This window comes from Halichoerus grypus, chromosome 5, assembly GCF_964656455.1.
Source record: "Halichoerus grypus chromosome 5, mHalGry1.hap1.1, whole genome shotgun sequence".
Lineage (NCBI taxonomy): Eukaryota > Metazoa > Chordata > Mammalia > Carnivora > Phocidae > Halichoerus > Halichoerus grypus.
In genome coordinates, this window is record NC_135716.1 from 80,337,403 (window position 1) to 80,350,037 (window position 12,635).

Below are 12,635 nucleotides of genomic sequence, written 5' to 3' on the forward strand. Positions count from 1 at the left end.
CAAAAACACTGACAACCAAAAGCGTGGCTTAGCTTTAAGGGCAAGTTCCTCACCCTCCTGCACCCCGCAAAACAACGTCGGGATAGCACACCTGCTAATTCTTGAAGCTCCTCCAAGTTCCCCCAGATCTCCCTGAAGATGTTAAGCCTCGCTTGGTGTAAAGCTCACCATCCAAAATATTCCTCACGCAGCATGCACAACATATTTTTAGACCTTCATTCACAGTGCAGTCCATCAAAGGGGCTGTGAACCCAAAACACAGCAACAAAATTAAAACTCCGACCTCAGCAATTAGAACACAGTCGGCAACTACCCTGGCAGGGACCCTCCAAGTGGAACAGCGCACCCAGACCCAGGAGCCAATAGGTGGCTGGCCCAGGCGTTGCCATGGCCACGTTGTGTGCTAGGGCCGCGCACGCACTCCGCGCGCGCCCAGAAGCCAATCCGCAGCCGGCCGAGGCGTTGCCATGGCCACTCTGTGAGTTAGGGCCGCGCGCGCGCGCCCCGGGTTGGGGAGAGCCGGCCCAGTTGCCCCAGGCCCAGGGCAAGCAAGGGTACCGTTAGCCGCGCGCCCCTAGACACACGCCGCTGCCCAATTCCCGACCGCAGGCATGAACCGCAAGAAGCTGCAGAAGTTGACGGACACCTTAGCTAAAAATTGCAAGCACTGTAAGTAAGAATCAAGTGCTGGATGAGCAGAAGTTCCCGGAAGGGCTTGTGTTCTACCTGGTACTAGTAATGTTCGCTGCTCAGCCTGCTTCCCACCTACAGTCTGAGTGCCCCTGGAGCCCCCTTTGTGTTCCCTAAAGAGAAGTTTGGAAGGGAATCCCTGGATGGTAGTTCCTTGGGCTGGGTACCCATGCTTGCCCATGATCTTAAGGACCAGTATGCAGGTATCCAGGCATCTAGTACTACACTCCCACACATGCACTAACTTGCTTTTCAAACCCTCTTCTTAACTTACCTTTCCATTACAGAAACGTCATTTATATACTGACACGACATGTGTGGTTTTAGCCTCAGACACAGGTGTCAAGAAAACTAGCACAACCAACATACACCTGCTTTCTAGCTCTTTTTAGTGCAAATAAACTGGCAGGGTCCAATTTCTGAAAAATTACCAGGAGATCCATAAAGGGAAAAAGGTTATCAATAGCTGAACATCCTTAGAAAAGATGAGTTGAAATGGCACAAAAACCTGAATCTCAGAGCAAGGAAATGTGTCTGGAGACCAAAGAGTTTCGCAAAGCTAAACACGCAGTAAAGAATCTGCTCCCAACTCCAGACTTGGACTTTGTGGTTGCTGGTAGTGTTGCAAGGTAAGGAGACTTTGCAGGTGACAAAATGAGCACTTATTAAAGATACCTGCTCCAATCACACATTCTAAAACATGGTCTTAGAATTTCATAGATAACTTTAGAATTGTATTCAGACTGAAAAACAGAACTGTACTTGGGCAAGGAAGCTTAGATATGGTTTAGAATGAGAAAGATACTGTCTGATGAACAAGCTTATAAATTGTGTTGCTGATTGCAAAACTAATGGCCACTTGAAAAATAGGAGAAGCCATAATCCCAGTACCACCCCCATTGTGCAAAGGAGGAACAGGTTTATTGTAGTTCTAGAGCTTATAAGATCCAGTGCCTTCTAGTTGTATTTAGTATCTAATGTAATAAGTGGTGAGATGTGTTCCCTTAGTGAAGTGGCACTGTATATAAAAGTGATGATGTGAATAAACACCTGAAACTTCTTAGCAAAAAGCCATCCTATAATTTAAAATATTATTGTGGTTATTATAATGTGGTGAGAGTTTGTTCTGTTGTTTTTCTCAAAATAATTCCATTTCAAGGAAAAGACCAGATCTTAAAACATCTCGTGAACATTTTGAAAAAGCAATGCAATAACTGATAGACACAATGCTGAATTTGATTTTGTCCCTGTTCAGTAAGTATGCAATGTATTGCAAACAGTCATTCTATGAACAATCAAAAGGTGAATTCATTAAAAGTTAAAGGAAAACCTGGCAGGAAAAATAGTCAACTCTTTTGATTTTTGTCCTTACATCAAATTTTTAAAGTGGGCCTTAGAAACCTTGATAATTACTAGTTAAATTCTATAGAAATAGTTACAAGTCATGGACATTATAATTAAAAACTTTTTTAAACAGAGAACCTTTCCCCCAAAGTCAAATTTCCTTTTGGTTGACAGATGATAATCCAACCAGGATGAAATGGATAAATTCTGTAGAATCAGAGAAAAAAAATGTCTTAAGTGATTGCCCAGCTAATCTACCATTCTACAGATATGATCTGTAGAACACATTTAGACCAATCCAAAAAGATGAAAATCCATTCTTAAATTTCCCTTAATTTCATTTAGCATTTTATTCTGGAATTTAAGAAATTTCAGCAAGAAAAACTTTCTTATGGCTAATCTTGGATCCTTTGGGTAATAAATTAAGGTAATATTCTCTAATTTTTATTTTAGCCAAGATGGAAAAATGGCTAATTAACAACCCCTCTGCTAACATTTCATGTACATGAACATCATTCTTTATGCAGGCTTTTCTTCTCCAACCAGTAGCAGCTCTTTTATTTTTGGAGGTTTGTGCATGTGGTTAAATATATATAACATAAAATTTGCCATTTTAAGTGTACAACTCTATGACATTAAATACATTCACATCGTTGTGCAGCCATTACCACCATCCATCTACAGAACTTTTTCATCTTTCCCAACTGAAACTGTATACATTAAACTATAACTCCTCCTTTCCCCCTTCCCAAGCCCCTGGCAACCACCATTCTAACTTTCTGTATCTGTGAATTGCACCACTCTAGGTACATCATATAAGTGAAATCATACAATATTTGTCCGTTTATATCTGACTTATTTCACTCAGCAGAATGTTTTCAAGCTTCAACCATCTTGTAGCATGAGTCAAAATTTCCTTCCTTTTCAAGGCTGAATCATATTCCATTGTATGTATACACCACATGTTATTTATCCATTCATCCGCTGATGGACACTTAGATTGCTTTCACCTTTAAGGCTATTGTGACTAACATTGCTACGAACAAGCACCTGAGTCCCTGCTTTCAATTCTTTTAAGTATATACCCAGAAGTGGAATCACTGACTTACATGTTATTTCTATGTTTAATTTTTTTTTTTTTTTTGAAGAACTGACATGCCAATTTCTACAGCAACTAACAGCTCTTTTTAAAATTATAACCATCGGGTGCCTGGGTGGCTCAGTTGGTTAAGCGACTGCCTTCGGCTCAGGTCATGATCCTGGAGTCCCTGGATCGAGTCCCGCATTGGGCTCCCTGCTCGGCAGGGAGTCTGCTTCTCCCTCTGACCCTCCCCCCTCTCATGTGCTCTCTCTCTCATTCTCTCTCTCTCAAATAAATAAATAAAAAATCTTTAAAAAATAAAATAAAATTATAACCATTATATTCTTTTCTATTATTTAGCCAATTTTTAACTAAATCATTTATTTCCCCAAATTTTCAATGTTCTTCCAAAATTGTGGTACCCCCAAACCAGAAATCACACTCAAGCCTGTCTTGACTTGTAGATGAGGCATGATTTCTCCATTCCTATCTGCTGTCTTCCTTTATTTTATTTTTTTCTGCAATATAATCATTTTTCTTTTTTGCAATTTTTAAAATTTAGTTTATTTAAACCAAAAACCAAAACAAAACAATTCACCCTTAAATGCATGCAAATTTCATCCTTATTTTTAAAAGTACTGAACTGTAATTTTGTTTTGTTTTGAAATAAAAGCTTTCTCATCCTCCACCTATACTTCATATTTAAACTCACTTTTATGCCAGGCAATAATGCCTCCACCTATGTACCTCAAATGGAATTGGAACACAAATAATTAGCTCAGGGTTTATTTTTTTTTTTTTTTTTTTTTAAAGATTTTATTTATTTGAGAGAGAGAGAATGAGAGAGAGCGAGCACATGAGAGGGGGGAGGGTCAGAGGGAGAGGCAGGCTCCCTGCCGAGCAGGGAGCCCGATGCGGGACTCGATCCAGGGACTCCAGGATCATGACCTGAGCTGAAGGCAGTCGCTTAACCAACTGAGCCACCCAGGCGCCCTAGCTCAGGGTTTATAAACACGCTTTATGCATTTATGTGTATGGACCAGTATACATATCTGTGTATCTATTTTAAATAAAAATTCCCTTTCTCCAAAATACTACTGAGTACTTGCTTGTTAATTTTCACATCATGTACAACAAGAACCATAATGGGTGCTGTAATATGGTTAAATGCTTCTTTATTAGAAAAAAAAGGTGATTCTGATATCCAAAATCCAGCTTACTGATTTGACTAAGGCTGATGATGTGAAGTGAAAATTGTTGCCTAGTATTCAGGAGTCTGATATCTATTTCCAGGCAAAAGTTAAGTTCTAAATCTCATAAATGGCTATAATCAAAATGCTGGGGAAAAGTTACCATTCTTAAGCATTACCTTGCTTACTTTGAATTGCACCTCCACTGCCTTTAAAATTTAGCATCTGACCCCACAGTTATTTTTCAGGTAACTTAGCTAATATTCTTTTCTTCCTAAATGTGACTGAATTTAATATTCAACTCCTGTTTGGAGGGAAGGCTGTTTCTCTTATTTTAGTGGAGAATCCTCTGTAGTGGTCATCCTCTATTAAGGGTCATGAATCTTAAAACAGGATAGTCTTCTGTTGAAAACTAAATATTTGATGGCCTTGATGTTGTCTATAAACTCATTAATGCAAAATTTAAGTTAGAAATTAAAGATTAAAATGCATTTTTGTTATATCTTAATTTTATTTTTTCACAGTTAATAAATTTGAAGTGAACTGTCTTATAAATCTTTTTTATAATTTGGTGGGAGAAGTAACAGAGCGGCAAGGTATCACCATTGGGCTAGATCGTAATGCATTTCGAAATATCCTGCATATGACATTTGGAATGACAGATGACATGATTATGGACAGAGGTAAGAAGACATTACAATATTCAAATGGGCCAGGTACAGCCATAACTGGAAAAAAAAAGTTTGGAGTTTGGTCATATTCTTAATGTTCTGAATTCCCAATTTCACTTGAATATAAAAAATTAATTTGTGTATTCATAGGGAAGGGTCTTAGGGAAGGTGATTCTACCCACTCTATTCTGTGTCTTTAAGAAAAGAACAAAGCCCAGCTTGAATCATTAGGTTTTCCTTACTTTATACCCAAAAACCTAAACTATTTATATTTCTACTTAGTAAATATAATAAGTAAAAGAATAGTTTTAAAAAGACATATGAATTTCTTGGGCACCTGGGTGGCTCAGTCGGTTAAGCGACTGCCTTGGGCTCAGGTCATGATCCTGGAGTTCCGGGATCGAGTCCCGCATCAGGCTCCCTGCTCAGTAGGGAGTCTGCTTCTCCCTCTGACCTCCCCCCCATCATGCTCTCTCTCTCTCTCATTCTCTCTCTCTCAAATAAATAAATAAAATCTTTTGGAAAAAAAAAGAACATATGAATTTCTTTATATCATCAAAAATGTTGCAATAAAAATTAAGTTATCACTTTATCAATTGTGTAATAGCATTACTTTTCTTGAGTAAGAAAAATATAAAATCACATATTTTATGTTAATACACAACACATTTAATATACCAATATATTCATATATTAATAATTATTGATTACTATATTTAGATACTCAGAATTTATTTTGTTTCCACAAAATATAAAGGGAGTGTGTGAAAGTTTAAATAAAAGAGTTTTCCAATGTTACGATGTCTTAGTTTCCTCCTTTGTCAAATGAGCATGTCGGACCATCTGATCCTGAAGTTTTGTCTACATTTTAAAAGTGGGTAGCACCAGTGTAAATATATTACTGAGAACAAAAATGCAGCACAGGTATTATGTTGTACTTCTCTCTTAGTATTCCGAGGTTTTGATAAAGACAACGATGGCTGTGTAAACGTATCAGAGTGGATTTATGGATTATCAGTATTTCTTCGAGGAACTTTGGAAGAAAAAATGAAATGTAAGATTTCAGGTTATCTTATTGCTTTGTACATTAGGATTAATGTATCTAAAGAACTTACATCCTTGTCTTCCAACCTGGCCAGTAAAATAGGTTTGTCTTTCAGTTGGTTAATTTGAATCCGCATTAACCTCTTTTATGGAGCAAATTCAAGTCAATGATAAAGATTGAAAAAAATTAATACCAAGGAAGATCAAGAGATTCTGAGGAGTAATTCATGCCAAGCAAGACTGCATAAGCACGTACTACACATGCTAACTATGTACATATGCATTTATGTATTAAGGTATTAAATATTTTTCATATTTCGTTACCTGGATTGTTAACCATAAAAGTAGAGAACATTGATAAGAGTGTTCTGATTCTTGGTTAACTCTTAATTCATTCTGGCGAACTCTGTTTAAGGATTATATTTGTCAGTTTTCCAAGAATTTCAAGATGAAATGGTCAAATCATTGTTCCTTGGCATGCTTATTTATAGCTGAGTGAGTGTAAGGAGCCATTTTCTAAGGGTTGTTGACCATATCCAGCAAGTGTACATTAAGCATTTACTATGGAAATTAGATTGCACTAAGTCCTGCAGGGTTGACATGAACATCCACAATACAGACCTTGGCCTTGAACGTTTTATCAGAGCAAATGTTCCCTTAATCATAGTATCAAATTCATAATTGGTTATTTTTTTTAAAAGATTGCTTTGAAGTGTTTGATTTGAATGGTGATGGATTCATTTCAAAGGAGGAAATGTTCCATATGTTGAAGAACAGCCTTCTCAAACAGCCATCTGAAGAAGACCCTGATGAAGGAATTAAAGATTTGGTTGAAATAACACTTAAAAAAATGGTAAATATGGGAAATTTAGGGTTTTATATTGAAATTTACAGGCCAGAATGGGATAGAAATAAGAATTAAAATTATATAACTATCAGTTTCTTGCTTGGTAAAATAAAACATTTGTATTGTGCTTTTTAATTATAATATTAAAAGTTCTTTTCTGTTTCATTATTTAGTCTCTCATTTTTCCAACACCTTTCTTCTATCAATATCTGACCATGAAAAGACAGTTTGTGTTTGTGATAAATATTATACATGTTGACTGATGCATGGCTGGTCACCCCCTAGGACCATGACCATGATGGGAAGCTGTCTTTCACAGACTATGAACAAGCTGTGAGAGAAGAGACCCTTCTACTGGAAGCTTTTGGACCATGTCTTCCTGATCCAAAGGTAATGATATTACTTTCACTGAACAGTGACCAATATATAATGTAGGATCAACAACTCAGGACTTCTTGGTTTGGTGAGTGAAGGATCAGATGAATTACATTCACCCACAGAGAATAGCTTCTAAGCAGAGAAAGCCAACTGAAGAAGAACCTGCTGGTTCATTTCATAGTACTGCTGTAGCCTAATGGTATTTTTTCCCATTCATTAACTCATTCATTCATGTAAGAAACAATTATTAAAGCATGATGTGTTCCTGGGGCACCTGGGTGGCTCAGTCATTAAGCGTCTGCCTTCGGCTCAGGTCATGATCCCAGGGTCCTGGGATCGAGCCCCGCATCCGCTCCCTGCTCCGAGGGAAGCCTGCTTCTCCCTCTCCCACTCCTCCTGCTTGTGTTCCCTCTCTCACTGTGTCTCTCTCTGTCAAATAAATAAAATTAAAAAAAAAAAAAAAAAAAAAGCATAATGTGTTCCAGAAACACAGATGAAAGGCTCCATGTCTGCATTCAAGGGCTAATATTTTCCTGGGAAAAGCCAATGTGAAAATAATTACACAACAGTGTGATAAGTATTACTATAATATGAATTGTTCGGTGCTTCATCTATGCCAGGCAATGTCTTAAGCACTGCCCCATATTACTTCATTTAATCCCCCTAACAATCCTCTGAAAGATATAGTATTATTAATCCTCATAGATGAGGAAACTGAGGCTCAGAGAGTTTAGGCAAGTTGTCCAAATCCAGTCACCAATTATGGAGTACCCTGCATGCCCTGGTGCTCAAGTCCATAGAGATATGTGTAGTAGAGTGTTGCAGTAGTCGAAGGCATCTAATCCAGCTGTATAGAATCACTGGTGAATAGCTGATGGGGCAAGGAAGGCTTACCTGGGTTGTTAGGCCATAATAGTTAGCCAGGTCAAAATGGAGAAGAACAATCTAAGCAAGGGAATGGTATATGCATGAGGGTGGGGAGGGGAAAGAGAAATAAATCCTATATTAGAAGAGCGTTTAGTGTGGTATGAGACTGATGTTGAGGCTGGACATGCATAGCAGAGCCAAGTCCAATGGAGCTTGGAGCTTGGATTTTGTCTTGAAGCTCATGAGGCTTAATTGGAAGATTTTAAGCCAGTGGAGTGATGTGATATATAAATATTACCATATCCACCTTCCCAATCTCTAGTCGATATCTCCAGCTGCCTACTCAACACGTCAGTAGATAATCTCAGTAAACTCTTGCTCTTCCCCTAAAAATCACTCCCCACCATCTTCCCTGCCTCAACAAATGACACCCCTATACACTCAGTTTTAGTCAGAAACCTAAGTCACCGTTAATTTCCCTCTTAGAGCACTATCATCTACTACTTCAAAATATGTCCTTGAATATAACCTCTTTTCCACATGTCTGTGACTGCCAAACTAAATCAAGCTGCCACCCAGTCACCCAGCCTAGATCATTAGCTTTCTTGCTTCTACAGTTGTCCCCTACTGACTAATCTCCGCAACATCCAGTATATTTGGAAACACAGATGCTGTCATGCCCCTCCCTTGCCTAAAACTCCCAGTGTGTCTGAAGTCTATTCAGTGGGCCTCCTTTTCTCTCTCCAACCATGGTCTCCTGCTGCCTTCCCAATGGAGTGCTCCTGCCCCAGAGCCATTCCAGCCACCTCGCTGTTCTCCCTAGGTGCCTTTGCATTTACGGTAGCCTCTAAGCATCCTGTCCCCAGACCTTCACGTGCCTCAGACCCTCACTCCATTCAGTCTCTGTGCAGATGCCATCCACCATCTTAACTATTCCTCTCCCTCCACTCCTCACCACTGCCTCTTTTTTTCTTCATAGTTCTTATCATTACATAGGATATATTTACTCATTTACTTATTGTCTGTCTCAACACATAGATGGGAAAGAATGAAAAGGAAAAGGAAGGAAGGAAAGAAAGAAGAGAACTTACCTTAATCCCACACCTACTTCTATTTCCTGTCCAATGGCTTTTTTTTTCACAGTCAAATGTCATGAGAGAATTGTGTATATTTGTGACCTACACTACCATGGCTTCTTCAGCATACACCTGAAATAGCTCTTGCTAAGGCCACCACACTCTACTTGTTAATAAATCCCAAGAGTGGGCTTCTTGTCTTGCTGGGCTACATCTCTTCCCCACCCCAGCTCTCAGCTGCTTCTCGGCTTCAGGAAGCACCTCCACTCCAGCTGTAGCCTGGCTGTGACATCACCTGGCCTCCTGAAATCCAGAGCCCTGGTGTGTTTACCCTCTCACACCCTCCCTGCGGTGAATTAAGCTTAGTTTCTGTCCATCCAGCCACAAGGCTGGAGGCTCCTAGAAAGCTGTGTCATGTGCTCTTGTTCATCTTTGTGGCCCCAGACTAAGTGTCATATTGGAACATAGCACTGTCACCACCTGTGAGTGGAAAATGAATGAGTGTCACAAATTCTTTGTCCCCACTCTTCTTCAGTTATCTTGTGGCTCTTCAAACATAAAGGAGACATACAGAACATTTTGTTTTTCTTACCTTTTTTGGAAGTCTGACTAATTTGAGCACGTTTTTTACAGAGTCATATGGAATTTGAAGCCCAAGTATTTAAAGATCCGAATGAATTCAATGATATATGAATACCTAAATGTCTGTGTTGTCTCAAGTGAGTAAAAAAAAAGGCGCATACGTATTGTTTATTTTTTCTACTTAGCTCAGAGAGGTAATGTTGAATTGTGTCTTTGGGGTGGGGAATGGGGCTCACCAACATGTATCGTTCAACTTTGGTGCAAGATGCAAGCGAAATAAATGGAAGACAGGAAGTCCCTTATTAAATGTTGGGTTTGGCAAGACAAGTTCACATTGCCAGATATTTTATCACATAAACTATCTGTTGAAGCATATAACTATCATAAAACATTTGTATTAATGAAATGAGTAGAGAGATTACATAAGGATGAATTATTGAGGCAAATATTCTTCATGTCAGGAAACGCTGGGTATATATTTAAAAATCAGTGAAATACGCAAACAATGAATCATGGACCACTACATCAAAAACTAATGATGTAATGTATGGTGATTAACATAACATAATAAAAAAAATAATCCTAAAAAATAAATAAATAAATAAAAATCAGTGAAACTACTGAATTTCCTTTGGAGCAGTAAATAATGAAGACAGCATCTAAAAAAGAATAACAGTAGCATTTAGCATTTAAATACCACTCTGCTAGGCATTGAGGGACATTCAGAGAGCTGAAAGCAACATGTACCTACTTCAATATAATGCATATTATTGTTTGAGGCTTTGCCAGAATGATCTGCATAGACAGTAAGCATCTGAGTGACCTCGTGGCACAATGGTAGCGCGTCTGACCCCAGACAGTAAGCATCTGAGGGCAGGGGTCCCTGCACCCATCTTTATGTCTGTCACAGCATTTAGCACAGTCCTCTGCACAGAATGGGCCCCCAGTAAACATTGTGGATAGAAAAGTACAAAGTGCTACCAGATAAATCCAAATTCTTGGTGAGCAGAGAGGAAGGAAAGTGCTGTTTTGTACATAATGGATGATGTGGCCGCAGCTTTCAGTCTATCTCTGGAGTCGCTCTGATGCTCTCCACCCCACTGCTGTTGGCTGCAAAACCCCCTGTCTTCCCCGACTCCCTCTGTCTCTCCACCTCAGCCCCACCCCTTGTCCCCATCCCCCTGACTGGGTGCACCTCAGCGTCATCTCCCACCTCTTGGAATCCCCTCATGTACCCCTTAACAGGAAGCACATCACATCGTGTCCCAACAGCAGTGAAGTCCTGAAGACAGAACCGCTTCCTCTCTGCCTCCTACCATCCAGCAGGTGCCTATAGGCATTGGATGCAGCATGAGAAAGATGGGACCTACTTGGGTTCCTATAGCTACTGTTTACCCCTTTCTTAAATGCATGCAAGCAGCTAAGAGAAGTATTATGCACATGCCCTCTCTGTCCATATGTAAACATTCAGAGGCTGCTTGGGATATTAAATCCCTTTTGTTACTACATATGTGTCAAGTTTAAGCAAAAGAGTACCTTGTATAAAAAAATGGACTGTTACAAATAAATGTAATAAGTGATCCCATGAAATAAAAAGTATTTTACTGTCTAAGTATTTTCTTAAAATTGTAGATTCTTATGTAGATGGAGTTTGACACAATTTTTCTGTCTTGAGTAGGTATAAATAGTGAAACACAATGCTTTTAATTTTTAAAATTTATATTTTTCTGATTACAAATAATAGAGGTCCACTGAAGACTTAGAAGTTTAGGAAATTAAAAACTAAAATTTAAATATTCATCAATATTCTGGTATAGATCCTTTCAGGCTTTCTTAAGGCATTTGTAAGTATAGCTATATTTTTGCACAGAGTATACCTATATTCTTTTTTAGATGATCATATTGAAAATGCTCTTTTGTAAGGCTCTTTTTATGGACTGCTATCTCACGGCATTTTCTCAGGTCACTTAATATTTGTCTCCAGCCTGACCGGCAATGGCGAGCTGGTGTTCCATCACAGCAGACCTTAGTAAAGCACTTCCCTGCCATTGACATTTCAGTTGTTCCCACATTTCTTTTACAAATAATTCCCAAGGGAACTGTCCTTGTAGATAAATCTTCTCATGTTCATCATTGCTTGCTTAATCTGGGTAAGTTTTTAAAAATGAGTGTTTGGTTAGAGGCCCACCTTTGAGGTTTCTAGCACATGTTGCCAGATTGCCCTCCAGGAAGGCCTGCTGGGCCTGGTGCATGGGATGCTGATTCCCCCTTCCCTGTGGTGCACATTCTTTTCACATCTTTGCTGATGTCGTGGACCATAATTGACCATGGTTTTAATTTATCATTTAAAGAACTAATCTTATACATCTCTACCTAAACTTTTTTATTGTAGATTGTGTAAAAATTGACTTCCGTGTGAATAACGCTATTTTATTACTTGACATTATTTAAAACTAAAAAGCCTTTTTAGAAAAGTCTAAATAATTTTAGTGAAAATTAAGATGGTGTTGGTACAGACTCATGAGCTCTGTTCAAGAGCGTCCCCATACATTATAGAACACACTTCCTCATCATATCTGCCCAAATCATTTCCTTCTGTGACTATATCTGGATTTCCAGATTCTCTTAATTTTACTACCATAGCAACTCATTAATGATTTTAACACTGAAAATTCTCTCAACTTAATAGCAGGGTCATCCAAGTACACAGAGAACCTTTGAGGAAAAGCCCTCTTTCCTCTCACTCTGAGCTCCGTGTCCGGCTCTGAGCCTTGCCTGCCTGCTGCTAGCCTGCCCTGACTCCAGGCCCCAGGTACAGCCAGCCTTGCTCAGCCCCATCTTTGCCTGCCTCTGGGTGGCTGGGTT

At 39.0% G+C, this 12,635-nt stretch overlaps 1 protein-coding gene across 2 annotated transcripts; it reads left to right on the forward strand.

Moving 5' to 3' along the window:
- The first annotated feature begins 488 nt into the window (after positions 1-488).
- CLXN (calaxin) lies at positions 489-11,382 on the forward strand. 2 transcript variants are annotated; one of them, XM_036094038.2, is made up of 7 exons: positions 489-669; positions 4,830-4,988; positions 5,926-6,030; positions 6,722-6,873; positions 7,153-7,257; positions 9,822-9,907; positions 11,016-11,382. In XM_036094038.2, the coding sequence occupies exons 1-6, from the start codon at positions 612-614 to the stop codon at positions 9,879-9,881; spliced, it is 639 nt and encodes a 212-aa protein (XP_035949931.1). In that variant the 5' UTR covers positions 489-611; the 3' UTR covers positions 9,882-9,907; positions 11,016-11,382. The 2 variants fall into 2 exon arrangements, with proteins under 2 accessions (XP_035949931.1, XP_035949930.1); XM_036094037.2 differs by having other exon boundaries at positions 9,822-11,382.
- The last annotated feature ends 1,253 nt before the right edge of the window (positions 11,383-12,635 follow it).

Bases quoted from the DNA above. Each gene is read 5' to 3' on its own strand.
- CLXN (XM_036094037.2), top strand. From the start codon at position 612: ATGAACCGCAAGAAGCTGCAGAAGTTGACGGACACCTTAGCTAAAAAT. The intron at 6,031-6,721 runs GTAAGATTTCAG...TTTTTTTAAAAG, and splicing joins TTTGGAAGAAAAAATGAAAT to ATTGCTTTGAAGTGTTTGAT. The intron at 6,874-7,152 runs GTAAATATGGGA...GTCACCCCCTAG, and splicing joins AAATAACACTTAAAAAAATG to GACCATGACCATGATGGGAA.